This window comes from Myxocyprinus asiaticus, chromosome 19, assembly GCF_019703515.2.
Source record: "Myxocyprinus asiaticus isolate MX2 ecotype Aquarium Trade chromosome 19, UBuf_Myxa_2, whole genome shotgun sequence".
NCBI lineage: Eukaryota > Metazoa > Chordata > Actinopteri > Cypriniformes > Catostomidae > Myxocyprinus > Myxocyprinus asiaticus.
This window is the reverse complement of record NC_059362.1, coordinates 42,924,521-42,951,295: the sequence shown is the minus strand read 5'-3', so window position 1 is coordinate 42,951,295 and position 26,775 is coordinate 42,924,521. Positions and strand designations below refer to the sequence as shown.

At 38.0% G+C, this 26,775-nt stretch overlaps 1 protein-coding gene across 1 annotated transcript; it reads right to left on the bottom strand.

The window, feature by feature from the left end:
• Window positions 1–1,464: 1,464 nt before the first annotated feature.
• Window positions 1,465–22,984, bottom strand: LOC127409986 (adenylate cyclase type 3-like). The gene is given in 20 exon segments (XM_051644960.1): window positions 1,465–2,426; window positions 2,698–2,822; window positions 2,939–3,065; window positions 3,197–3,313; window positions 3,472–3,618; window positions 8,334–8,492; window positions 8,584–8,716; window positions 8,781–9,052; window positions 9,422–9,538; window positions 10,575–10,662; window positions 10,747–10,908; window positions 11,000–11,100; window positions 11,268–11,339; window positions 11,426–11,594; window positions 14,521–14,679; window positions 15,106–15,233; window positions 15,344–15,455; window positions 15,716–15,849; window positions 19,940–20,089; window positions 22,451–22,984. Coding segments are annotated over 20 exon segments (3,165 nt in total). The 5' UTR covers window positions 22,970–22,984; the 3' UTR covers window positions 1,465–2,252.
• Window positions 22,985–26,775: the final 3,791 nt, after the last annotated feature.

Genomic DNA, 26,775 nt, shown 5'->3' with positions numbered 1-26,775 from the left:
CTTGCCTCAGACAGTAATAGCTTCTCTTCCGCTATTCAGCAGTGACAACAAACTGCAACACTAGGTAACGTTGTCTTAGAGATGGAATCCAGCAAACGCCCGGCTCCCAGCACAACACCGACTCCTACACAAACTCAGAGTAAGACAAATAACCCAAAAAAACATTTATCTACTGAATCCCGTCTGGCTAAGCGGGAACGTGATCGTGGTCGAGTGAAAACTAGAGTGAACATCGGCAGGGCATTTATTTCATGGAGGGACCTTCGTTTGGTTTTGGGGATCAAAACCGACCCTGAATTGGTGTTCTTCTTATTGGACAGGTAAGCTTACATAACTGCAAAGCATGTGAAATATAGTGCCATAAGGATTAATCTGTGTAATTTTAGCTAACTTGATCTTGCCTGCTGACGAATTGCAAGCTACCTTGCTTCGTAAATTTCTAATAATTTCAACGATCTTAAAAGTCAGGTATGGTGATTCACAGTAACTGACATAATGTTAATTTGTAATTATTCAGCAAGGTAAACTACAATAACACATGAAATGAATGCTAGACAATGTTCAAGATTAATGTAACTTGGTTATACAGAAAATATATACATTCTATTATTATAAAACAATAGCGCATCGATATATCAAAATGACAGTTGTGATGGAATCACATCAATACTGAATTGTGTCAACATATTTATAATATACAGTCTATTTTATAAACAGCTACTGTCATCATCAACCAAATTTAGCTAACAGCTATTGATAAAGCTGGCTAGCTAGCTAATGCTGACTATCGTATAAATGCAGTCAATGTATCATGCAAAAAAAAGAGATTACTTCAAACTACAGTCTCGCATAGTCAGACCTATATCCACACTTTGTTTTAGCCCTGTTCCAGCACTGGAGTCAAATATAATATACAGTCTCAAAGTTTGTAGTAAAACAATCATAACTGTGTAATTTTAATTATGCTACCTCATCTGTCAGCATGATCCGGGTGAATCACGTTGTCTCTTTGTACATTACGTCATTGTTTTGGTCGATGCTCGCTCGCTCGCGTCCCTATGGAGTGTGTGCACGAGCAACAGGTAGCTGGCTGCAGTTCACTTAATGGTCACAGGTGTCATTAATAACAAGGGTTTCTGAATCTTACATATTGCACCTTTAAGTAATATTGATAAATTAGTTTGTTTCCACATTACATGATATTAAAGCTTGTTTAACAAACGCCTGCAGAAACAGCTGTATAAAACATTATAATCTCTTTTGATAATCATACACCTGAAGCACAAATGCTAGCACTGCAGCATTGTTTATCAGTTGGGTTGCTAGGAGACATCTCTAATGAGAGTCAAACCCCTGCTAAGCGAATGGGAGCGTTGCAGTTCTGAATATCGGGGAATGGAATGCATAAATGGTCGGAGATATCATGTAGGAATATCTCACATCCTACTTGAATGGAACGCAGCATAACCGTGTACCCTGACGAAACGAAATTTATTGCAAGCAACATTTAAATCGCAAATATTATTAGATAGATTTTTCCAGGTATTATAGACCTCCTTGGTAGATTCATATGAAAAATTATGATTTTTGAATGTCTGTTCGGGAGATGTTCATTTCACAAAACAGTCATGCTTCAGTTAAAATTAGGCTTGCTTGAGCATTAAGTGTTGTTTCAAGTGTTTTTAAAATGTCAATTGTTATTACTAGTTAGCTGCGACATAATGTATGATGCCCAAAGGCATAGGGTGTCTTATTCATTGTGAAACTGTGTTTTCTTAATGGCATGAATCACACTGAAGGCCTAGACTTTTAATGCACGGCCCACCACTGCATTTGATTAAGTATAAAAAGACCCTGACTACATAATAAGAATATGGTTTCAGTGCACTATTCTCGGTTATTCTACAATTCAATCAATTGATAAAAAAACTCTGCCTTTTGATAACACTCCCATAAGAGAACATTCTGTAACCTTTAGAAAGTAGAGACAAACATATTTTTGCTCAATCTTGATTACGTGTTGACATACATGTGCGCAGGTTGTGGCTTTGTGGGTAGTGCATGCACTGCAGACATGTTGAGCTGTATTGCTCATGTGGGAGACACAGGTTTGATTCCTGCCAGTGTATTGCTCTGATTCCCCTCTCTTTCCTCAATAATTTACTGCCCCATCTTTGTCTTTATCAATAGAATGTGGAAAAGCCCCAAAACACAAAAAAGAAAGCATCATGTCCTTGTCTTTAACAGTCTTCTCAGGATTTGTCTAGTATTTGATGTGGGAGAGAGACGGTTGTGTTTGTGACAGGTTTATCTTTGCCCTTCATGAAGTAAGTGAGCAATTCTCCTTTTCCTTTCACATAGATGGGTCCTCTTTTGACGAAACGGAAACCGTACTCCTTCAGGATGTTATAGCAGTCCTCCACCACCTGAGAAAACACCAACATCACACCATAAAAATACAAAGACCTCTGTATATAAATTTTTAAAGTAACCTTGTTTTGTTTCTCTGTCTGTCTATTGATCTATCCTAACCTTTAGACTGAATAAATCTTAAACTATTCAAATTATATTAGGCCTTTAAAACTTCTAGGATTTTTAAAACTTTTTTCAAATGTAAAATAAACGAACATTCAAGTTTGTTTCAACAAAATTTCCTGTTCTAATTATTATTAATAATAAGAGAAATACTTCAGTCACCTGTATGTTACCCATGACCCCAGTGGACTCCATACGACTGGCCACATTCACAGTGTTTCCCCAGATATCAAAATGAGGTTTACGAGCACCAATGACTCCAGCTAATATGCCTCCCTTATTCAGACCTGACAATAAAATGCACACAATAAAACAATACTGCCAAACTACTATACTGTAAATATGACACATTCTCAACTATACTTTTAATACAGGTCTATAATCCAGTCAGATGTCTGCTCACCTATGCGCAGCATGAAGTTATTAAATGACTGTTTGTTTAGATTTCCAAGAGTGACTTTCATAGCCAGGGCGAAGTCTGCCAGATCAGCAAAGTGTTGCCAACGCTCTAAAATGGACTCATCCTCCAACTGTATCACACACAGACATACACACACACACACACACAGCGTGACACCATCATTATCATCAGAATCACAGGATACATCTTCGTAAGCATTGCACGCTCTTGTATGTGTCTAGTGTGTGTTGTGCAGTTGACCTTGCGGTTGCCGTATCCGTTAGTGTTGCTTTCTGGTGTCACACCTGATGCAGCCATATACGTGCTACCGATGGTCTTAATCTTTGTGATGAAACGAAACTCGGAGCGATCCAAGAGCTACTCAATGAAAAAAAAAACACACAACAAATTATTTTAAAGAGAACTTTAGCTAAACAAATGATGAAACATGAGTGTACTAATTATTAAACACAGCCTCAGAAACACAACTGAGAAATAAAGTAAGAGAAAAAGAAAGAGAAACTCACGAGACTCACACTGTCAAAGTCAGAGATGATCTCATTCAGGATGCGAAGGCATTCTATTCCTCCATTGTTTATGCTCTCCTCTGTGTAAAAGTCAGAGAAGTTTGGAATAGAGGCGAACATCACGCCAATCTCATCATAAGACTGACTGTAGAGCTCCTGCAATAGACATAAACATCAGTAAACATATTTATTCATAACTAAACTCAATTAGAACCATACTCTTGCTGTACTCAATCAGAACTAAACTCATTCAGGACTGTAGTTATTCAACACTATACTCTTGCTGGACTAAACTCAATCAGAACTAAACTCATTCAGGACTATACTCTCTAAGGACTAGACTCTTTCATGAACACACTCATTTAAAGAACACTCAACCAGGACTATACTGTTTCAGTACTAAACACATTCAGAATTACACTCTTTTATAATTTAACATTTTTATGTTAACAGTAAAGACTACTCAACTACACTATACTCAGTCAGTACTATACACAATCAGAAATATACTTATTTCTAACTTTACTCATTTAGAACTATACTTAATACTATGCTTATTTAAAACTATACTAAATTTAAAACTACTTATTTAGAACTACACTCAATCAGTACTATATACTCAATTAGAACTATACTCAATCAGAAATATTCTCATTCATAACTATATTCAATCAGATGTACACTCATTCAAAACAATACTCAATCAGAAATTTACTCAATCAGGTGTCTTATTCTCAATCAGAACTATACTCATTCAGAAGTATAGTCATATCCTCTACTGAAACAGGACTATATTCAGTTAGAACTAAATTCATTCAGTCCTACACTCAATCAGAACAATGCTCATTAAGATCTATACTCAATCAGATCTGTACTCATTCAGAACTATACTCATTCAGAACTGAACTCAATCAGAACTGTACTCACTCAGAACTATACTCAATCAGAGCTATACTCAATCAGAACTTTACTCAAACAGGAGTCCTACACTCATTCAGAACAATGCTCAATCAAAACTATACTTAATCATAATTATACTCAATCAGATTTATACTCAATCAGATCTGTACCCAATCAGAATGATACTCAATCAGGACAATACTGATTCAGTTATATACTCATTCAGAACTGTACTTATTCAGAACTATAATCAATCAGAACTGTACTTATTCAGAACTATACTCAATCAGAAATATACTCAATCAGAAATGTACTCAAACAGGAGTCCTACACTCAATCAGAACAATGCTCATTCAGAATTATACTCAATCAGAACTATACTTAATCAGAATTATACTCAGTCAGAACTATACTCAATCAGAACTGTATTCATTCAGAGCTATACTCATTCAGAACTGTACTCATTCAGAACTATACTCAATCAGAACTATACTTATTCAGAACTATACTCAATCAGAACTATACTTAATCAGAACTATACACAATCAGAGCTGTACTCATTCAGGACTATACTCAATCAGAACCATACTCATTCAGAACTATACTTAATCAGAAATATACTCAATCATAATTAAGCTCAATCAGAACTATATTAAATTAGAATAATACTCGATCAGAATTATACTCAATCAGAACTGTACTTAATCAGAACTATACTCAATCAGAACTTTACTCATTCAGGACTATACTCAATCAGAACTGTACTCATTCAGAACTGTACTCATTCAGGACTATACTCAATCAGAACTGTACTCATTCAGAAATATACTCAACTAGAACTGTACTCAATCAGAACTTTAAACGATCAGAACTTTACTAAATCAGAACTTTACTCAAACAGGAGTCCTATACTCAATTAGAACTGTACTCATTCAGAACTATACTTAATCAGAACTATACTCAATCATAATTAAACTCAATCAGAACTGTACTCAATCAGAACTATACTCAATCAGAATTATACTCAATCAGAACTGTACTCATTCAGAACTATACTCAATCAGAATTATACTCAATCAGAATTATACTCAATCAGAACTGTACTCAATCAGAACTATACTCAATCAGAACTTTACTCATTCAGGACTATACTCAATCAGAACTGTACTCATTCAGAACTGTACTCATTCAGGACTATACTCAATCAGAACTGTACTCATTCAGAACTGTACTCAATCAGAATTTTAATCGATCAGAACTTTACTAAATCAGAACTTTACTCAAACAGGAGTCCTATACTCAATTAGAACTGTACTCATTCAGAACTATACTCAATCAGAACTATACTCAATCAGAACTGTACTCAATCAGAACTATACTCAATCAGAACTATACTCATTCAGAACTGTACTCATTCAGGACTATACTCAATCAGAACTTTACTCAAACAGGAGTCCTACACTCATTCAGAACAATGCTCAATCAAAACTATACTTAATCATAATTATACTCAATCAGATTTATACTCAATCAGATCTGTACCCAATCAGAATGATACTCAATCAGGACAATACTGATTCAGTTATATACTCATTCAGAACTGTACTTATTCAGAACTATAATCAATCAGAACTGTACTTATTCAGAACTATACTCAATCAGAAATATACTCAATCAGAAATGTACTCAAACAGGAGTCCTACACTCAATCAGAACAATGCTCATTCAGAATTATACTCAATCAGAACTATACTTAATCAGAATTATACTCAGTCAGAACTATACTCAATCAGAACTGTATTCATTCAGAGCTATACTCATTCAGAACTGTACTCATTCAGAACTATACTCAATCAGAACTATACTTATTCAGAACTATACTCAATCAGAACTATACTCAATCAGAACTTTACTCAAACAGGAGTCCTACACTCAATCAGAACAATGCTCATTCAGAATTATACTCAATCAGAACTATACTTAATCAGAACTATACACAATCAGAGCTGTACTCATTCAGGACTATACTCAATCAGAACCATACTCATTCAGAACTATACTTAATCAGAAATATACTCAATCATAATTAAGCTCAATCAGAACTATATTAAATTAGAATAATACTCGATCAGAATTATACTCAATCAGAACTGTACTTAATCAGAACTATACTCAATCAGAACTTTACTCATTCAGGACTATACTCAATCAGAACTGTACTCATTCAGAACTGTACTCATTCAGGACTATACTCAATCAGAACTGTACTCATTCAGAAATATACTCAACTAGAACTGTACTCAATCAGAACTTTAAATGATCAGAACTTTACTAAATCAGAACTTTACTCAAACAGGAGTCCTATACTCAATTAGAACTGTACTCATTCAGAACTATACTTAATCAGAACTATACTCAATCAGAATTAAACTCAATCAGAACTGTACTCAATCAGAACTATACTCAATCAGAATTATACTCAATCAGAACTGTACTCATTCAGAACTATACTCAATCAGAATTATACTCAATCAGAATTATACTCAATCAGAACTGTACTCAATCAGAACTATACTCAATCAGAACTTTACTCATTCAGGACTATACTCAATCAGAACTGTACTCATTCAGAACTGTACTCATTCAGGACTATACTCAATCAGAACTGTACTCATTCAGAACTGTACTCAATCAGAATTTTAATCGATCAGAACTTTACTAAATCAGAACTTTACTCAAACAGGAGTCCTATACTCAATTAGAACTGTACTCATTCAGAACTATACTCAATCAGAACTATACTCAATCAGAACTGTACTCAATCAGAACTATACTCAATCAGAACTATACTCATTCAGAACTGTACTCATTCAGGACTATACTCAATCAGAACTGTACTCAATCAGAACTATACTCATTCAGAACTGTATTCATTCCGGACTATACTCAATCAGAACTGTACTCAATCAGATCTATACTCATTCAGAACTATACTCAATTAGACCTGTACTCATTCAAGACTATACTCAATCAGAACTGGACTCAATCAGAACTATACTCATTCAGAACTGTATTCATTCAGGACTATTCTCAATCAGAACTGTACTCAATCAGATCTATACTCATTCAGAACTATACTCAATTAGAACTGTACTCAATCAGAACTTTAATCGATCAGAACTTTACTAAATCAGAACTTTACTCCAACAGGAGTCCTATACTCAATTAGAACTGTACTCATTCAGAACTATACTCAAACAGGAGTCCTATACTCAATTAGAACTGTACTCAATCAGAACTATATTCAATCAGAATTATACTCAATCAGAACTATATTCAATTAAAATTATACTCAATCAGAACTGTACTCGCTCAGAACTATACTCATTCAGAACTATACTCAATCAGAACTGTAACCAACCAGAACAATACTCAATCAGGACGATACTGATTCAGAACTATGCTAATTCAGAACTGTACTCATTCAGAAATATACTCATTCAGAACTATACTCAATGAGAACTATACCCAATCAGAACTATACTCAATAAGAACTGTACTCATTCAGAACTATCCTCAATCAGAATTATAATTAATCAGAGCTACTCAGTCAGGACAATACTCATTCTGAATTATATTTAATCAGAACTGTATTCAATAAGAACAATCCTCAATCAGAACTACACTCATTCAGAAATATTATCATTCAAAACTATACTCAATAAGAACTGTACTCATTCAGAACTATCCTCAATCAGAATTATACTTAATCAGAGCTACTCAATCAGGACAACACTCATTCTGAATTATATTTAATCAGAACTGTACTCAGTAAGAACAATACTCAATCAGAACTACACTTATTCAGAAACATTCTCATTCAAAACTATACTCAATCAGAATTATACTAATTTACTCTTCATCTTAAACTACAAAAGAGAACGTGTAATGTATCTCTCTCTCTCTTGTACCTCATCTCGTTTCTTGGAGCCCAGAAAGTGTTTGGCTACATGGTCAGGCAGCATGTTAGTGACCAACGCCTCATTGTATGTTCTCATTTCATACACTTTCTCCTTCTGATCATGCACCTCAATCTTCCACAGAAACAGCTTACGTGACTGTCTTTCCACCTGAGAGAGAAATAAACAGGGACAATATATGCTTATATTTTAGCAGTGTTATATAAACAAAGACAAACTTTTAAGGTATTTTCTGACATACATGACGTGCAAAGTAGTAGAAACTGATCATCATAATAATAATCATCACGGTGAGCAGATATCTGGTGGGAACCACAGAGTACCTGTAGACGCACACACATAGTCACATGAAATTCAGAAAAAACAGGGAAACACTAAAAGCATTCAGTTGTTTGTACATACACTATATGGCCAAAAGAATGCGGACATAGTGTATACCTGTAGTCCAGGTAGCGAATTAAATCGTAGATGTCGTAAATGTACATCCAGCTGTGAATGTTTACGGCACCTGTTGCTATGGTAACCAACAGCATGAGCGCCAGCTTGACGACATGGCTGAGCTGGACGAGCATGACGGTTGCCACAAGCGACAACACAGATATGTAGCTGTAATGTTTGGGGTTCTCTGCACACCCACCATCACCCAGAGATTCGAGAGTCAGGCCAGAGCTGGAGTTGAGCAGCAGCAGAGGAGGCTGAACACAGCTCAGCTGAAAACCACAACAAAATCATGATCTGTTGAGATTGAGTGTATGTTCTTTATGTTTGTGGTTTATGTGTAAAAATAATAATGGTAATTGTGAATTTACTTGAATATTTTGATGTTCCTACAACTTACAGTAATCATAACCCAGTAGACAGATACAGTATTATGGAGGTACACCATCAGTCTGCCTGATATGATGCATCCATTTCTGGTCTTTTTGTTCTCAACTAAAAGGCTGATGAGTTGAATTGGGTGTGTTAGATTAAGGAGACATCAAAAACATGTACTGTTGGTGTGCCTCCAGAAACAGGGTTGGAAAACACTGACCTAATATAGTCCCTGGTGGAAAAAGGTGAAATGTGTCATGTCTCACCATATCGGCCACCTCAGCCATAGTCAGAACAAATATAGCAGCCATGGCCCATGTGTTACGAGCCCAACGTGTGCGATCAATCCACTGCGAGAACGACACCAACCTCCGGGAGAACACCTTACACACACAGATCACACTGTTAAACAGACTTTCTCTCTTATGACAATAACAATCGGGTGAACTGGGTGAAATAAATGCAGGGCATATTTTCCCCCAAAATTAAAAAAATAAAAATAATAAGATTTATAAATAATAAATTATATTTTGCATATAGAAAATGAAGCTTATTTTAGGACCATTAATGAATTAAGAAAATTTCCACTCAGTTCTCAATGCTGTAATGCATTCGCCATAGTAGTATTTGTTGTACTGCCTTTAATTTACAGTGATTTCAATGAAAATAAAATACTGTGTTATAGTAATGTGAATCAACATTGAGAAAAAAAGGGAATGCAAAAAAACTCAAAAGTACAACATCCGGGGGCCTGGGTAGTTCAGCAAGTAAAGACGCTGACTACCACACCTGGGGTTGCAAATCCAGGGCGTGCTGAGTGACTCCAGTCAAGCTTCCTAAGCAACCAATTAGCCTGGTTGCTAGGGTGGGTCACGTTGGGTTAACCTCCTTGTGGTCGCTATAATGTGGTTCTCGCTCTCAGTGGGGGGCGTGGTGAGTTGTGCGTGGATGCCGCTGAGAATAGCATGAGGTCTCTGTGGTAACACGCACAACAAGCCAAGTGATAAGATGTGCGGATTGACGGCCTCAGACGCAGAGGCAACTGAGATTCTTCCTCCGCCACCCAGATTGAGGCGAGTCACTACGCCACCACGAGGACTTAGAGCGCATTGGTAATTGGGCATGCCAAATTGGGGAGAAAATAAATAATTAAAAAAAAAGTACAACATCCAGACACATTTCAGTAATGAGAATGCAACAGGTTGAAAAAACGTCCTAAAAATAATAAAGAACGGCAGAAAAATCACAATGGTCCATTAAATGTAGGCTTTATTTTCTTTATGCAAAATACAATTTCTTATCTATTCTTTCAGTTTTGGGGTGAAATATGAACCAGATGTTTTTTGTGAGATTCACCCAAAATCTCACAAAATTTGACTTCAAAATCTGTCAAAATCCTCATGGTGATATTGGACTCACTCGAGGGAAGATGGCAGCCAGTGAACACAAAGTCAGAATCAGCAGTAATACCTCACCCACAGCCAGAGTCACATAATTCACAATCAACCTGTTGCAAATGCATAAGACAATGAATATTCCATTTATCATGTTGTATTAGTAATGTAGTAAATCTTTCAAGAGGTTCACTCACTGTGGATCTATGAGTATTTCCATGGCAGAGGTGAAGATCAGAACTACACAACTGCAGCTGAAAGCAACACCAGTCAGTCTCTCTTTCTCTGCAGAATAACGAGTCTCCAGATCAGAGTCCACAAACCTCAGAGACAGAACAGCTGTCCTCCTCTCCTTCAGACTTAGACAGAAAGAGGCAGTGTTGTGAGACAGGAACATACAAACCAAACCATGATTTCAAATCAGTTTTCAAACTCTAGGTCTGTCATTACGTCTCTTCTGACTCTCTCTCCAGCAGAACTTCGTTCAGCAGATGGGTGAGATCCTGCTCATCTTCCATCCCTTCATCTGCCATTCCAGCCAGCTGCAACTGCTGAGAAAATACACACAGGTCAAACGTCATGCAGGCATATTGTTAGACGGACAGACAGACTGATGGATAGATAGATACATAAACAGAACAACAGACAGACAGACTGACAGATAGATAAACAGAACAACAGACAGACAGACAGACAGATAGATAGATAGATCTCTCACCTGTGTTTCTGTCTCCTCATGTGTGTTTTTTAATGACGTGTTGCTGCGTCTGGTCTCTGTGGTGTTGATCAGCTGAAGAGAGTTGCAGGACAGACAGACATTTAGAGAGGAGAACTACAGATCAGAGAGAGAGAGAGAATTAATATCATGATACTCACCGTCCCGTTGGTCACTCCGTTAGTTTTTGCTGTTTCTTTAGACATGAGTACCAGGTACGTGTCGATGCCTTTCTCCATTAGATAGTCACAGCGCTCTCCTCCGTTCCCCGGCTCCAGTTCAAACTCACCGTGCAAACAGTCCTTTGTGCTCTGAGATATGTGTACACGCCTGCAAACACAATTGTGCAAATACAAATGAAGACATATCATAAGGAGTCTTTACACAGCTGAGTTAAGGCTGCTCTCTGCCTGCGCAAAGAAGCAATGCCGTATTGAAGTCAGACTAAATTCTGCCTGCTCTGACCCAAATCAGCCCCTAGTATCAATGGCAGTTCTGATGCTGCTTTAATACAAAAGTAATTAAATTCAACATCAGAGCAGCCTTAAACTTTGTTGTTGTTATGATAGAGCAGTTATTTTATAGTTTATATTTTTATTTTCATTCATTTCATGTTTCTATATTCATAATTTTATATTTAAATCATGAATCTCATAACATTATTTATGCATCAGGTGTATATTGTGTACACTGATAAGCCAAAACATTATGACCACCTGCCTAATATGCTGTTTGTCCTCAACGTGCTGCCAAAAAAGCGCCGACCTGCTGTTGTATTTGGCACCAAAACATTAGCAGCAGATCCTTCAAGTCCTGAAAGTTGTGAGGTGGAGCCGCCGTGGATCGGACTTGTTGGTCCAGCACATCCCACAGATGCTCAATCGTATTGAGATCTGGGGAATTGCAGGACCCGACCAGCCGACTTCATGACAGCTTCTTCCCCCAAGCAATCAGACTTTTGAACTCTTGATCTCTCATGATCAATATACATCAGCACTGCACTTTATTAATCTTATTATCTCACACTGGACTGTCATAAATTATATTCTCTTAACAACACACTGGCAACTGACTATCAACTGACAGCCTGAATGTCAATACAACCTACTGTACATTTTATATATACTATATATACTATTTTTTTTTTATTGTATAATGTGTATTCTATATTGTGTGTATTGTATACTGTACAGTGTATGTTATTATTTGTATATTGTGTTGTGTGTAATTATGTGTATATTAGATTTTAAATTGTGTTGTGTTAATCTGATATTTATTGTAAATTGGTATATGTCTCATCACTGTCACGACTGCTATGTTGCTCGGAACGGCACCCAAGAATTTCACACACTATTGCACTTGTGTATATGGTTGTGTGACAATAAAAATGTGATTTGATTTGATTTGATTTGAATTTGGAGGCCTGGGCAAAACCTTGAACTCTTAATCATGTTCCTCAAACCATTCCTGAACAATGTGTGCAGTGTGGCAGGGCACATTATCCTGCTGAAAGAGGCCACTGCCATCAGGGAATACCATTGCCACGAAGGGGTGTACCTAGTCTGCAGCGATGTTAAGGTAGGTGGCTTGTGTCAAATTGACATCCACATGAATGGCTGGATCCAGGGTTTCCTAGCAGAACATTCCCCAAAGCATCACACTCCCTCCACTGGCTTGTCATCTTCCCATAGTGCATCCTGGTGCCATCACTTCCCCAGGTAAATGGCGCACACTTACACGGCCGTCTACGTGATGTGAAAGAAAACGGGACACATCAGACCAGGCGACCTTCTTCCACTGCTCCAAGGTCCTGTTCCGACGCTCGCGTTCCCATTGTAGGTGCTTTCGACGGTGGACAGGGGATCATGGGCACTCTGACCGGTCTGCGGCTACTTAGCCCCATATGCAGCAGGGTGCGATGCACTGTGTGTTGTGACACATTTCTCCCATAAAAATTTCTGTGACTTCTGTCACAGTAGACCTTCTGTCAATTCAGACCAGACAGCATAGCCTTCGTTGCCCTCGTGCATCGATGAGCCTTGGGCGCCCAACACTCTGTCACCGGTTTGTGGTTTGTCCCTCCTCGGACCACTGTCGGTAGGTACTCGCCACTGCTGACAGGGAGCACCCCACAAGCCTTGCCGTTTCAGAGATGCTCTGACCCAGTCATCTGGCCATAACAATTTGGCCCTTGTCAAAGTCACTCAGGTCTTCACTCCTGCCCATTTCTCCTGCATTCAACACGTTGACTATGAGAACTGATTGTTCGCTTACCATATCATCTACCCAGACCTTGACATGTGGCCTTGTTAAGAGATGATGAACCTTTTTCGCTTCACCTGTGAGTGGTTATAATGTTTTGGCTCATCTGTGTATATTAGCTAAGCTGTACTGAGTGGTATTTTTTGTGTGTTACTATCTGGTTGCTATGGTGTTGTAGATGGTTCTCAAGGTGTTGCTACTGCATATATTAGCTAAGGTGTTCTGAGTGGTTTTTAGTACATTACTATGCAGTCACAAGGGTGTGGTGGGTGGTTGCTAGGGTGTTCCAATACAGTTGCTAGGGTGTTCCGGGTGGTTACTACTGTATACATTTGCTAAGGTGTTCTGAGTGTTTTTTAGTGCTTTGCTATGGGTTTGCTAGGGTGTTGGTGGGTGGTTGCCAGGGTGTTGTTACTGTATACATTTACTAAGGTGTTATAAGTGGTTCTTAGAGCATTACTATGCAGTTGCTGTTGTGGGTGGTTACCAGGCTGTTGTAAACCTTTGTTAAGGTTTTTTTTATGTTTGGATGTGATTTAAGTTTAATAATTTTTGTTTAAATTTTGGAAAAATATGTATGCTTATGGGGAATGTATTTCTATAATTTCTATCTTTTGATTCCTACATTTTATTAACATTCACTTTGCCCTGACAACCACCCACAACACTTCTACAACCATCTATAATAATGCACTAAAAACACACAAAAGACATTAACAACTGTATACAGTAGCAACACCATGGCAACCACCCTATTAACCGCATAGGAATGCACATAAACCAGATGAGAACACCCTTAGCAACTGTATAGCAACACCCTGGACACACCTACAAATTGCTGTGTAAATGCTTTTATGCCACTTTTGAGCAGCATAAAACAGTCTGTGACACCAAATTGCCCCTTCAGATGCAGCTTCTGTGCCACATTTGCACTGTAAAGATGGCTATAGACTTCTATTGTTTTTGTTTATTGATACTGATTTACTGATCTCACCCTGGGATGCCCCCCGACTCCATCTTGTTTGCCACGGTAACATCAGTGGACCAGACATCAAACTGCCAACGCTTCTGTCCCAGGACTCCTCCTAGAACAGTACCTGTGTGCACGCCTACACGCATGTCCACCCCCGTCTGAGTTTTCTCACGCACATAGCTGAGCACAGTTGGCAAGCATGAGTCATTATTAATTATAATACCTATAAAATACTTTTAATATTAGCTACAAGCCACTCATTACTTAAAGTGGTTAAACTACATACATACATCATCACTTTATTCATGGAATTGTAATTGCTGTGTAAATGCATTTATGCCACTTTTGAGCAGCTTTAAACATGTGCTGTAAATCAGTGGTTCTTAACCTGGATCCCAAATGCAACCAAGTATGATTATAGCTCCATTGCTGCATTTTCTTTTATGGAAATATGAGACAAAATATACAGACAATTAAAAAATATTTCTACGGTCCCCCTACAATTATGCCACCTAGGGGTCCCTAACTGAGAAACACTGTTGTAAGTAAAGCCCCACATTACTTGTGTTCTGTAGGTAAAGCCCCTCTCAGCGGGCGTGTACTCACGAGATGGCATCTACCATGGACAGGCCCATCATGATCGAACAGGCCGCGTGATCTTCACGGTAATCAGGCAAACCGCAGATACAGTAATAACAATCACCCAGAATCTTGATCCTCAGCTGATGGTGTTTCTGTAAAAAAACACATACAGATGTGGTACATAACTTCTGTAGGAACTGTCCTTTTTTGTATTGTCTCTGGTAGGTGGACATCAATAAATATTTTAAATGTTTTCACTCACTTGTGCTAGTTTGTCGAAACGAGCGAAGAGCTCGTTGAGTAGTTTAACGAGTTCTTTAGGAGTGACAACAGACGACAGCTGAGTAAAACCTACAATATCTGCAAAAAGGATACTACCCAGAGATGAGAGTGGCTGTCAGGTCATTACACAAGTCCATTTTAATATATAAAGTTTGAACAGCCTTGTTTAAAGTCAACCCATTTTACTTGCATAATGTGACATTTTAAGGAGTGAAGCAGTACTCGTAAAGAAAGAAATGTTGGGCGGATCTTGGTTTTATCCATCATCAACCAGCATTTCTGTAAATCACTATTCGCAAGATTTTGGAAAGGCTATATTACCTACAAAAGAAGCCTACATTTTTTTTTTTACCTGACATTTTCATGGCGGTACATGTACATGGTGTTGAACTGTTGGGCATCTGATTTTTGGTTGGCCCCTTTCTTCATCCCCTGAAGCATCTCATCTGCTATGTGCTTCGGCAAGATCGACAACAACAACTCCTCCTATAGACACACACACACACATAATACAAGAGTATATCATGAATGTGTGTGACAATTTTCTTCTACAAAGATATCTGACAAACATATTTTTATCTTTTGGTGTTGTTTCGTTTACTCGATTGACAGACAGAGTTATTAGAAGGCATATATTGTGCTTGTGACAACTACTTCAACAGAATATGATAGAAAACCATTATGATATAATATCATTAAATATCATTATTAACATAATATTTAAACAAATACATAAACTTTGCATGTTCTCACAATATTTGAGCATCAATAACCCGTTTTTAAACTTTCAGAAATTGAGGGTCTCAAACACAACAAACTTGAGCATTAAATTCCCACTAACAAAATGTATTTGGTTTTATTAGTCTTATTGAATACTTTAAAGTGTTAAGGGTTGAATAAGAAAGAAAGAAGGATGGACGGTCGAACAGATGGATGAGTGGGTGGGTGAGTGGATGTTTGTATTGATGGATGGATGGATGGATGGATTGGGTGGGTGGGTGGATGGATGTCTGTATTGATGGATGAATGGATGGATGGATGGATGGATTGGGTGGGTGGATGGATGGATTGGGTGGGTGGATGGATGGATGTTTGTATTGATGGATGGATTGGGTGGGTGGATGGATGGATGTTTATATTGATGGATGGATTGGGTGGGTGGATGGATGAATGTTTGTATTGATGGATGGATGGATGGATGTTGGATGGATTGGGTGGGTGGGTGGATGGATGTTTGTATTAATGGATGGATGGATTGGGTGGATGGATTGGGTGGGTGGGTGGGTGGATGGATGTTTTTATTGATGGATGGATGGATTGGGTGGATGGATTGGGTGGGTGCGTGGATGGATTTTTGTATTGATGGATGGATGGATTGGGTGGATGGATTGGGTGGGTGGGTGGATGGATGTTTTTATTGATGGATGGATGGATGGATTGGGTGGGGGATGGATGGATGTTTGTATAGATGGATGGATTGGGTGGGTGGATGGATGGGGTGGGTGGATGGATGAATGTTTGTATTGATGGATGGATGGATGGATGGATGTTGGATGGATTGGGTGGGTGGGTGGATGGATGTTTGTATTGATGGATGGATGGATGGATTGGGTGGATGGATTGGGTGGGTGGGTGGATGGATGTTTTTACTGATGGATGGATGGATGGATTGGGTGGGTGGATGGATGGATGTTTGTATAGATGGATGGATTGGGTGGGTGGATGGATGGAAGGATGGATGGATGGATAGTTGGATGGATAGATATATGGAAACAAACATAGTTATGGAATGTATGTTTAATTGCAAAGGTTTTCATTGCCCCTGTGAAGCTTGAATTGGTGTATGTGAAGTCTGAACCATTCTTTATTTCCTCCTCTCCAGTTCACGAACAGAAGAATGATGTGGGATTTCGGGAATTTGATCACAGAGCATGTTTGTCTCTTGACGCTGTTGCCATGGTAAGCTAAACCAGTCAGCTGCACTCTGATTGGTTGGCTGAACTCATCTCTCAGAAACCCCACTTGTCCGTGAGGCATTCTGGGATTGAGAGGGTCTCTGGAGACCACATGACCACACAAGCAGGACGGACAGAATGAGATGGAGAACAGAAAGCAATTAAATCAGAATACTAATAAATCAGCGTTAGTCATTTCGGATTCCGTCGACTATAAATATGAGACCAAAATATTTGTAAACAACAGCACATATTGTTAGCTTCACGTAGAACATAATCTCCCAAAATCCACTTACTTCTGATCTGTATAATGTTATATGCAGAATTGCAAGGAAAGTGCAAGTGTGTTATTTCTATGCCTCTAGCGTCACCAACCATAATTACAACAACACAATGACTGTTGGGATAGGAGGAAGAATTTTAACAAAAAATAACAGGAAAAAACAGGAAACCTGTCAAAAATTATATCATTATTGTTGCAATTCTGTTTGGTGCCACTAGTTGCGCAGAAATGACACACTTCATCAAGTTTAGAGAGGAAGTGGAGGAGGGTGTCACAAGCATGACTGAGAAAATCACTCCTTTTTTCCCTTTTCCACAAAAGCTGTTTCTCACTTGAGCACATCTGTCTTTCTGCCACATGCATACAAGTGCTCCTTTGAGAAGTACTGTACGTCTTGCTGTAAGACACACATTGCCTTATCATATGTTGTTTTTGAAAAATGGCGTGAACTCTAAAATTAAACTGACTTCTAAAATTGATAGTTCTGGCCCTGGATGCTGATTGGTCAACACAGCACTTCAGGTCTGCTAAAATACACAATATAGTGATAGGTATGATGTGAAAACCCTGTTCAACAGCTACTGTACTGATCACCACACAGCAACCAACTATTAACCCTTAATGTCAGAGACTATATCTTCTAGGATGACACTTGATGAATTTGCTTCATCAATAAATATTTTTAACAAAAATGTGTCATTAACAGTTGTCATTAATGCTTATTCACATCATATATGTCTGCTAAGGACTGATCATTCAGCTGAGCTCAGTATGCACTGTGTGACCAACATAAAATACTGTGTAATGGCAAATGTGGACTCTTGGGTCTTTATTGCTGTCGCAATAACAGCAGTCTAGGGAATTACTTCATTACGGCAGTAAGAGTAACAAGAGGACACAACCTGCAGTCTGAGTTTGTGTATGTGAGCGCGTTGTACAGTGAGTTCTGCTCTGATGTGCCAATTACAGGTAACAGGACACCTGGGTCCCCGAGCAGAGCTCCACCACTGAGCCCAATTAGAGCATCTCTATTACCTGTTCATTAAACACACACATATTCATGTTTACATGGGTATCTAAATGGGGACATACCATGTAGGAATACCTTTTGTTTTTATATAAAGCTAATCATAGTACTTACGATCTACAGTTGTCCTGACCAACCACTGGGTGGCGCCATAATTATTTTGATTGCCGCTGGACTGTTTTCAGGTTCCGGTCTCCTTAAGAAGCAATGTAAAAAACTACAGAAACGAGCGATCCAGATGGAGAACAACAACCGTTTTAACCCTTGTGCGTCAATAAAAAAAAAGTTACTCAGAGGTCCTTAGAGGACAAATATGTCTGCTTCAAAAAACTGCCATAATAATATTATATATTAATATTATTTTCCACTTTCAATTAGTTAATTTTTTTAACCAACATCAGTCCTGATCATAACTACCAAATATTCATTCATTTTCAGGATTTTAACCCTTTAAATGCCTATTTGTTTACATAATGCCACTGTTGTTTTTTACACACATACACACAAATTTCTCAATACAAACATACAAAACACACTCTAACATCCATACCAACAAACACACACAATTTTAGCTGCATCATTTATTCAACTGGCCTGCAGTGGTCTATAATACAGCTAACAGAAAATAGGAAAAAAGCATGTATTTGCTCCATAGGCTAAACATGAGAAAAATGCCGCAATCTGGTGGAAAATATTACACATTTACATTTTGAAGCCAGGGTTCCGGAATGAAAGCATAATATCATAGAATTCATGATTTTATGCTTTAATGGCACTGGGATAAAATATTGCAGTTTTAATGGGTTTCAGTGGGGACATTTCTGTCCTTAAGGTCCTGAGTGTAATTATTTTGTGTACACAGTGTATTATAGATGTATTATAACTGAGGTTGAAATATCAAAATTCCCCCAAAAATACACAACTTTGGCAAAATGTATGCCGTTGGCATTAACACAGCCAAAATGATCGAAAAAAACTAAAATGTAAAAGACAAAAATGTCCTTACGGTTACAGGGTTAAGTGTTTATTGGAGTAAAAATGAGTTCTCTTGTCCAGTGGTTGGCTATCATAACAAATCGAAGAAGGTAATGAAATCAACGTAACGAACCTTGAGCCATCACTACATTTTCAAATTTTATGTGATCTTCAGTAAGACTCAGAGTCTTGTTTTAATTCAGGCAAAATTAAATATGGCGTATAGCCTGACTAATACTTTCTGGGTGCATTTTCCTCAAAAAACATACAATTCACTTAAAACTTTTTAACCTGTTATAAGATAGAAAATGCATTAGAGAATGTGTTTTTGTGTACCTGTTGTTGACTCTGCTCCTTTAGTGTAAGACTGACTTCCAGAGATTGTTTGGCCTCTAGAAACGCTGTGCGGTATTTTCGGTCAGCCATGAAATAAGACATCACGCCCACCAGCATGACACCAAAATACAGCATCAGATTCGCCACAAGCTACACAAAAACAGACTTGTGTCACTGTTGCCTTAATTCAAACATGCTAAAACAGTAAAACATTTTGGAGATTATGGTTGCTAAGAGATCATAGCCTAAATATAAAGCCTTTCTTCATGACATAATGAATCTATTAATATAAGTATTTGAAGTATAATATAAGTATTTTAATGACAAATGTCTTAGAAAAAGAAAAAGCATGCTGAATTGCACTAAATAAAAAATAAACGCATTGCATTAACAGTGCTTGCATTTTTATTTTTTTTATTTTTTTATGCAATTTCATATGTTTAGATATTTAAGCTGTGAACCTTTCAATTAAAAACATTTCGCACAAAATTTCATCATTAAAAATTCAGTAATAAATATTCACCTTTAAAAGTTGAGTTCCAAAATATTTCCATTATATTTCGCATTGCAAAGTTGCCTCTTAAATTTCAGCGGTTATATTTTGGTTGGAAATTCAACAGTATTAGTGCCGATGCACAATCTTCACTCGCTGCTACAATGCTTCACCACCGCTGAATTTCTAACAAATTTTAACTACTGAAATTTTAGATGCAAATTTGCTAAGCAAAATATATTGGACAGAATATTACCTGTCAAATAATAACGATGGGAAAAAAACGAACTGAACTTTGGATGGTGAATATTTCTTATTACATTTTTAATGATTAAATTTTGTGTGAAAAGTTTTCAATTGAAATATTCATAGCTTAAATATACAACCATGCCAAATTGCATCCCCCCAAAATATAAGCACTCTTAATGTAATGCATTTATCTTTCAATAAGTGCAATTCAGTGTGCTTTTTGTTTCAAAGACATTTGTCATTAATATACTTCCATATGAATCTTTCATCATACGAGTTTCCACCCTTTGTGTGTATGACATGTAGCATAACACATTTCTCGGATGTGACTCAGTGTTTCAGTCAATCAATAAACTTGAATGGATCATTCAAGTTTAGTGTCTGATGAGGACATGCTTACAGACTGTACAGCAAATTAAAATAACCTCAATATACTGACAATTAGCAGAGTGAAACCAATCTGGTGCTTTTATGAATTCTAGTTTTAGGGATATTTTGGAGAGAAACTGGTCATTTTCTGCACTGAATATGAACTCTTTTGCTGGACCTTCAATGAAGAGAGGTAAAAAAGACACATGCAATTGTTAAGCTACTTTTCAGGAGATATTTCTACCTGGTTTGACCCTTAAAAATGACTTATCAGTCTGATTAAGTAACTTTATCAGATTGATTCAGTCATATTAAATAATTTAACTAACAAAAAGTAACAGTTTCTTGGACATGATACTGTAGCAATTAATATGAATACATGTAATTTGCATAGTACTTTAATATGGTAATCATTCAGTACCATAGTATACAACAATCAGTCAACGATTTGGACACACATGACTGCATTTATGTTTCTCATTCTCTCAAAAACATTTTGATCTATAAACTGTGCTTACTTTTGAATTTCTTTACAAAACTAGAAAAAAAGGCTGTAATCTTGGAGAAAGGTTCACCCAAAAATGAAAATTCTCTCATCATTTACTCACCCTCATGCCATCCCAGATGTGTATGACTTACTTTCTTCTGCTGAACACAAATGAAGATTTTTTTGAAGCATATTTCAGCTCTGTAGGTTCATACAATGCAAGTGAATGGGTCCAAAACTTTAAAGGTCCAAAAATCATATAAATGCAGGACAAAATGAATCCACACGACTCCAGTGGTTAAATCCATACCTTCAGAAGTGATATTATAAGTGTGGGTGAGAAACAGATCAATATTTAATTCTTTTTTACTATAAATCTTCACTTTCACATTCTTCTTTTGTTTTTTGGCGCTTCACATTCTTCATGCATATCGCCACCTACTGGGCAGGGAGGAGAATTTATAGTGAAAAAGGAATAAAATATTGATCTGTTTCTCAACCACACTTATAATATTGCTTCTGAAAACATGGGTTTAACCTCTGGAGTCGAATGGGTTCCTTTTATGCTGCCTTTATGTGCTTTTTGGAGCTTCAAAGTTCTGGCCACCATTCATTTGCATTGTGAGGACTTAGAGAGCAGAGATGTTCTTCTAAAAATCCAACTTTGTGTTCAGCAGAAGAAAGAAAGTCATACACATCTGGGATGGCACGAAGGTGAGTAAATTTTGAGAGGATTTTCATTTTTGGGTGAACTATCCCTTTACATGAAAGATGGTTGTATTTGTTTAATTTTCAGTCATATTTTACATACTATCATTTGTGCTATATCATAGTGTTAGTGACTTTACTCTAGTCGTTAACATCACTCATGGTACCGACATAGTAGTACTTTAAGTGTTTGCGTGTTTCTCACCTGTCTGATCAGTATTGTTATCTGAAGTTTGTCTTGGTATCTCTGCGTTATAGTGACTCCCAGCAGCACCGTGTGCGCGGCGCACGAGAGCGCGCTCAGTAGCGCGATGGGCGCGAGCGGCAGCGGGAGCGTGAGGAAGAATGAGAAGATGAAGAAGGTCTGCCATCCGACCGAGTCACTGGCGGCGTAAAACCCCGCGAAATTCAAACCGAAGTAGCACAGCACGTGTACCGTGATGAGTAGCCAGAGCGCGTACGGCACGAGGCTCCGGGACACGGACTCGGGCAGCAACCGGAACCGGGACAGGGTATAGAGCAGAATATCCAACACCAGACCAGCGGCCGCCACCGCGAGAGTGTTCAGTTTATCCTGAGAGTAAACCACCGCGCACATGATGACCACATAACCGTTAAAAAGAGCCGCGAACACGATCAGCACCAGTAGGGTCTCCTGCCGCTGGCGGAGAAAATACGTCTGATAGGCTTTCTCGAGGGATTCAGGGGTGAACGTGAGACGCATGAAGCGCGGAAGCGACAGACAGCCATCCGAGCCACGCGCCGCTGTCACCTTCCGCGCACCTGCGGCCGTGTGCGGCTCCGATACGGTCACCGGACGGTCCTGAGTCCCGTTCACCGACATACTGAAGCTCTTTGAAGTTTTGACGTGTAATACTGCTTTGTGTGAACGATCCGTCACGGTTTTCCGAGTTTACTCCGCTCGGGTTTGAGTGATGACAGTGTTCCGTAGAAACACACCGGAGAGATTCAGTCTGTCATTCATCAATGATCTCCGGTGATTCCGTTTCCATGACAAACACATCTTAGGCTGCTCCTCCACATCCTTAAAAGAACAATAAATCTATTATTATCTATCTATCTATCTGTCTATCTACAAAATGCAAAAACTACTATAATTATTTTTAACTTGATTTCTGTTTTACATATCACAAATATATATATATATATATATATATATATATATATATATATATATATATATATATATATATATATATATACACACACATACATTAAAACCACCTGCCTAATATTGTGTAGGTCCCCCTCATGCCGCCAAAACAGCGCCAACCCGCTTCTCAGCGCCATTATTCTCACCACAATTGTACAGAGTGGTTATCTGAGTTACCATAGACTTTGTCAGTTTGAACCAGTCTGGCCATTCTCTGTTGACCTCTCTCATCAACAAGGCATTTCCGTCCACAGAACTGCCGCTCACTGGATATGTTTTGTTTTTGGCACCATACGGAGTAAATTCTAGAGACTGTTGTGCGTGAAAATCCCAGAAGATCAGCAGTTACAGAAATACTCAAACCAGCCCGTCTGACACCAACAATCATGCCACGGTCCAAATCACTGAGATCACATTTTTTTTCCTCATTCTGTTGGTTGATGTGAACATTAATGGAAGCTCCTGACCCGTATCTGCATGATTTTATGTCCTGCATTGCTGCCACACGATTGGCTGATTAGATACTCTTATGGATGATTGTTGGTGCCAGATGGGCTGGTTTGAGTATTTCTGTAACTGCTGATCTCCTGGGATTTTCACGCACAACAGTCTCTAGAATTTACTCAGAATGGTGCCAAAAACAAAAAACATCCAGTGAGCGGCAGTTCTGTGGACAGTAATGCCTTGTTGATGAGAGAGGTCAACAGAGAATGGCCAGACTGGTTCAAACTGACAAAGTCTACGGTAACTCAGATAACCGCTCTGTACAATTGTGATGAGAAGAATATAATCTCAGAATGCTATTCTGAGATGCGGGTTGGCGCTGTTTTGGCGGCACGAGGGGGACCTACACAATATTAGGCAGGTGGTTTTAATGTTGTGGCTGATCTGTGTATACTCAGATAGCACATGTACATCTCTGAGATATCTGTTTTAGATCTTTTCATCTGGAAAGTGTCACAATCTTATTAACATCTGCTAAACATCTTAAAAAGATCAGATTTATAAACATTCTAAATCATAAATGTCTCAAAGACATTTGCTGAACAGGGCCGGATTAACCAGATGGGCAATGGGGCACCACGCGACGCCATTTGTAAAATTGTCCAAGGTCCGTTTTTAATTGAATGGTTATTAAAGTTTTTCAGTATTATCCAGAGGTCCGGACCATTACCAAAACAGAGCGTTTGTCAGCACTGGAAAGGATGGGCCAATCACACTCGTTTATTAATGGATGGGGGATTTTAGTAATGCTTTTATAGAGACTGCTGAGGCAGATTTACATTCACTGGTATTAATCCTTGCAATTATCAGTTTTTGTTAGAAAATTACTATTCAGTGTAAAAATGTCTCCAATGAGATCTAAACCCCTGTAAGATTTTTTTAGGTGAAACAGCGCGTAGATGGTGCTGTCACGAGGTACATGTTCCTTTTCTCAGCGCTGAATAGGATGGACCAGTCACGTTTATTCTTACTGGCAGAGGATTTTAGATACTGCTGAAGCGGATTTACATTCACAGGCATGAATCCTTGAAATTATCAAGTTTTATTCAAAATAAATCTAGTGTAAAAATGTCTCCAATGAGATATAAAACGTTCTTAGATTTAAATGTAGATGAAAGGAGGATTTGGTTTTATGAGCCATCGAGCGCCCCTGCAGGAATTAAACTTTGTGTCTTATATGACACAGTCAGTGGCTGAAGACATTTACAACTTCAGTCTATTCCACACACAAAACTAGCATATGAATTTAGAAAACATAGAATATCACACGAGTCATATGGAGTTTGGAATAAAGGGGGGGCACTGCATAAATTCATGCCCAGGGGCACTGAGTCTTAATCCGGCCCTGCTGCTGAATGTCTTATAGTCATCAAAGACAAACTTATTGACATACGTCTTACAGATGTACTTTAGATGAGCAAACAGCGTTAAAAAGACGTCTTCCAGATGTAAACAGACACATCAAACAGACGTCTGGGTGATGTTCTTGTGCTATCAGGGAAGAAACGTGTTTTGTTTTAAAGGTCTACACCCAGATAGCACGCATACATCTCACAGATGTCTGTTTTAGATCTTTTCATCTGAAAAGCATCACAATCTTATAAACATCTGCTAAACATCTATAAAAGTTCAGATTTACAGACATGTCTTATTGACGTACGACACACATCAAATAGACATCTGGGTGATGTACATGTGTTATCAGGGTAAAGAACTGTATTACGAGCACCAAAAGACTTGAGTTAAGCAAGGCGAAACTCAACAGATTGCTCTTCGAAAATCACTTAGAAATTCGTTTTTTTTTTTAACTCATGTAATTCTCACTCTGATTATAAAACCTATCATAACATAACAGTTTAAAGGTTGATACTAACTATGATGCAAAACAAAATGGAATAAGCAAATTTACTTCTCACCTGATTCAGAAGGAAACTGGTAATTAATTGGTCAGGTTACCAATGTTATTGTGGTGAAAGAAAAACATTTCCTGTTAATACAAATCAAGCAACTGGAACCTTCACTGAAAACATTAAACTTTCATTGCGTTCAGTGAATAATCCCCACTAAAGCCAAATATTCCATCTTCTTGAAGTTTAGTTAAATAATCCAAGACACTGAAGATGCTCTAATAATCTTCATGTATGACTGTCAACAGCCTCAGCAACAAAGATCTCTCTCTCTCTCTCTCTCTCTCTCTCTCTCTCTCTCTCTAAAACAGTGTTGCTGTAATCAAAACAAACTCGTTCTCGGTTGCTGCAATGTGATCTCTCAGGACCAGGGGTGTTTGTAGACTTTTATCACCACTGGGGCACAGCACATTGACAAACCATGTTAACTTTCATCGCCCCACTGATTGCTCCCAGCAAACAGATAACAAATAAGTAAAACTTCAGAGCTAATTAGCTTAAATCTACAACTAGCAATTTCAAGAAATAGTTCACCCAAAAATGAAAATCCTCTCATCATTTACTCACCCTCATGCCATCCCAGATGTGTATGACTTACTTTCTTCTGCTGAACACAAAGAAAGATTTTATAAAGAATATGTCAGTTCTGTAAGTACATATAATGCAAGTGAATGATGGCAAGAACTTTGAAGATCCAAAAAGCACATAAAGGCATCATAAAAGTAATCTATTAGACTCCAGTGGTTTAATCTATAAATTCAGAAGAATATTATAGGTGTGGGTGAGAAACAGATCAATATTTAAGTCCTTTTTTATTCAGTCTTCACTCACACTTTCACTTTTACATTCTTCTTTTGTTTTTGCCAATTTGCGTTCTTTGTTCATATCGCCACCTACTGGTTGGGGCTGGTCAAAGGTGGAGATTTATAGCAAAAAGAGGACTTA